General features: G+C 30.5%; 1 protein-coding gene across 1 annotated transcript; it reads right to left on the bottom strand.

The window, feature by feature from the left end:
- Positions 1 to 1,853: 1,853 nt before the first annotated feature.
- LOC101508615 (abscisic acid receptor PYL4-like) lies at positions 1,854 to 3,026 on the bottom strand. Its single transcript, XM_004490949.4, has one exon. It carries the CDS (start codon positions 2,790 to 2,792, stop codon positions 2,166 to 2,168), a length of 627 nt encoding a protein of 208 aa, XP_004491006.1. The 5' UTR covers positions 2,793 to 3,026; the 3' UTR covers positions 1,854 to 2,165.
- Positions 3,027 to 3,246: the final 220 nt, after the last annotated feature.

A 3,246-nucleotide genomic window follows, 5' to 3' on the forward strand; every position in this document is an offset into this window, starting at 1 on the left:
ATAATAATAATAATAATAATAATAATAATAATAATAATAATAATAATAATAATAATAATAATAATAATAATAAAATTAAACGCGACAAAATCATGGGGATAGTATTAGTGAAGATTGAAGCGACAAAGATTAATGCCAACTTGGTTTTAAATAATTATTTACGTATCAAGTTGAGATCATCCAAGATAAGTTGCAATTTGGAGGTTGTTTGGTTCATATCCACCACATAAAAATTTAAGGTGACGTCTTCATCCAAATATATTTATATAAAAATATACATTGTATGGTTCAATACCAATATCTTTTTGAATGTGTTGTTACCGATTTACAACAATATTAAATTTTTTATAAAATAAAATTGGATCAATTGGCTATATAGACCAAATTGACTTCGAGCCCACTTTTAATTAAACTTTTTAAAAAGGTGTTGGACATAAGGTCTACATGAATTTCTTTAGGTTTATAAAGAAGTAGTGAATATTGAAGGAACCTATATTTTTTGGTGGAGCCTAATGCAAATGTTCCACAATGCCGATCATAACTAAACTTCATGTTTATAATTGTACAATATTAAAGGTTTTCTTATTTGACGCAGTACAATATTAAAAATATCAAGCAAGTGAATTGAAAACAAGAGGAAAATCATCTTACTCAACTGTATATGAATATGGCAACGTGATAAAAATATGATAAAATACAGAATACATTGGAAGTGCAAATCAATTTCACACCGAAAATCAATTAGAAGTAAGTTTTTTACTGTTATTTTTTATTAACAGTTTTATAATTGATTTATGTGGTTAAAGAATAAATAATTTATTGGATGACAATCTAAAATAATTTTACACTATTTTATATTTTTAGTGTACCTCAATTAAACTCTATAAATATTCTCATGTTTAAAAAAAAGTTAGTTTGTTTTGTTGATTGTAATGAATATTTAAAAAAATAATTAATTATCAAAAATAATTTTTATGATAAATTATTTAAAAGAGTTTACTCATTTTAAGCAACTTTTTCTCTAAACTATACCAAAAATATTTCCACTCATCTTTCTCTCTAATTTGAAAGATTTTATTGTAGAGAAAACCTCTTAATTTTAGATTCTTAAAAATAAAATTACAGTCATTTCACTCTAAAGTGATTAGGAGACCTCTAACTCACAACATATCAAATGCTCCATTAGTTCATTAGTTCAACCTTATGAGTTTAATGCACGAGTCATGTCTATTTTTCACTTGTTCAAAAATAAAAACATACTATAAATTAAATTAAAATTTATAATACATATACTCGTTTTTTTATAGGCTGGAAAAGTTATTTCATTAGACCAATATGACCAACTCCTAGCCGTGGGTAGAAACTTCTTGGAACCTTGATCTGTAAACTAGCACACAACTTGTTGATACACATGATACATAGAATGGTCGCCGAGACAAGAACACATACGTCTAGTTGTACTTCTCTTGTCACATTTTGCATATGGACCTTTTCAAAAAATGTCTGACACAAACTTTTACTATTTCGGGTAAAAACTAAATTTATAGTAATATTTTCTTTAATTAGTTCATATTTTTGGAAATGTATAAATAATAGTGTTTGTCCACAAAAAATAATAAATAGCTTTACACTCATTCGATTTATTATGGTATATAATTTTTAAATAAAAAATAATTATTTAATTATTTATCGTTGTGGTGAGTTATTATTATTCATCCATGTAAAATAACATTAAAAATGTATGTTCTTTATTCTCTAAATAATATTAAGACAACAATAAAAAAAAATTGAAACAATCAAAACTCTGTTACAAATGAAAAATAAAATAAATTAACACTAGCAAGTAGCAACCATTGTAGGAAAGCAGCAGTTATCATCATTCCAAATGAAAGAAGAAAAGATAGAAGATATACATCAACGTTAATTTTAACAATGCACTTCTCTCTAATCTTCCAAAAAAAAAAAAAAACCCTCCCCCAATTTCCAATACGGGCTTACACATCAATATGTCCATGAATGAACCATGATATAAAACCCCTATTAGAAACAAAAACCCCATAAGACAAAAATAAAATTAATATTATAAGAAAAATATATTCTACTACTCTAATTGTAGTTGCAATATAAATATTATAATATAATCATATTTGAATATGGCTTCTTCTTCACACTTTCTCTGCGATCTGAGTTAGGGACTGCAAATTACAGCGAACAATGGTGTCAACGAAACTACACGTCTCTTCCTTCGTGTTACCGTGCGGTACATCAACTACATATGACTCAATAACAACCGTTCCTCCGTTACCGTCACTGTGTAGCGTCGTCACCGACCGGTAATTCCTAAGCCTATGATCTCCACCAACAACACTAAAACTAATGACGTGCCGTTCATCATCAAGGATCTCAAGCCTCTCCGTGCTCGAAACGGCGGGAAGACCGGAAACCAACCGAACCTCACGGAGAGCGCCGACGCGAATGCCGTCGCCGGCGACGACGTTACAGCTTTTCACGAAGTGTTTGTAGCCTTGTGGATTGTCGAAACGTCGAACGACGGACCAAACGGTTGAAACGGAGGCGTTGATGGTTTGGATCACAACGGAACAGCTTTGATTGGGTCCCACCACGTGCGTGTGATGGTTAGCAACCGTTTCGGAAACGGTTAGTTTTGCCGAAGAAAGCGCGTAACGACGCGTTTGGATTTGTTTTGGACAGTTAACGCCGTTAGCGATGGCGTTAGCTGTTGCTGCGTCGGTGTTTGAGTTGAATCTGTGGAACTGAAGAGATGAAGGCATTTTAATTTTTATTCTATCTATAAAATATAATATAATAGTTTCTTCTATTTTCCTTTCTCTCTTGTTTTTTTTTTCTTCACAAAACCAAAGATTAATTTCGTGAAGTAAAGTAGTTACATTACATATATATGCGGTGAGAGTTGAGAGGAGAGAGTATTATAATTTTGTAATACAAGTTGGTGTTATAAGAGTTCTTTTTCTTTTTCTCTTCTTTGTTGTTCTTTTTGGTATAGGAGGAGGTGTATTAAAGAGATATAGAAAAGATAATAGTGTATGATAATTGCTGTTGAATTAATTGTAGCAAGGACATTACGCGGTGATTGCTTGCAAGTGGATGCTCAACTTGTTGTAAGAATGCAACAAGTTGCAACCATCTTTTCTCGACTTGGTTTTATCAATTTTAATTTATTTTTGTTTATATCTCAAACTGCAACTTTGCCATATTCTATGTGTT

Source organism: Cicer arietinum, chromosome 2 (genome assembly GCF_000331145.2).
Source record: "Cicer arietinum cultivar CDC Frontier isolate Library 1 chromosome 2, Cicar.CDCFrontier_v2.0, whole genome shotgun sequence".
Lineage (NCBI taxonomy): Eukaryota > Viridiplantae > Streptophyta > Magnoliopsida > Fabales > Fabaceae > Cicer > Cicer arietinum.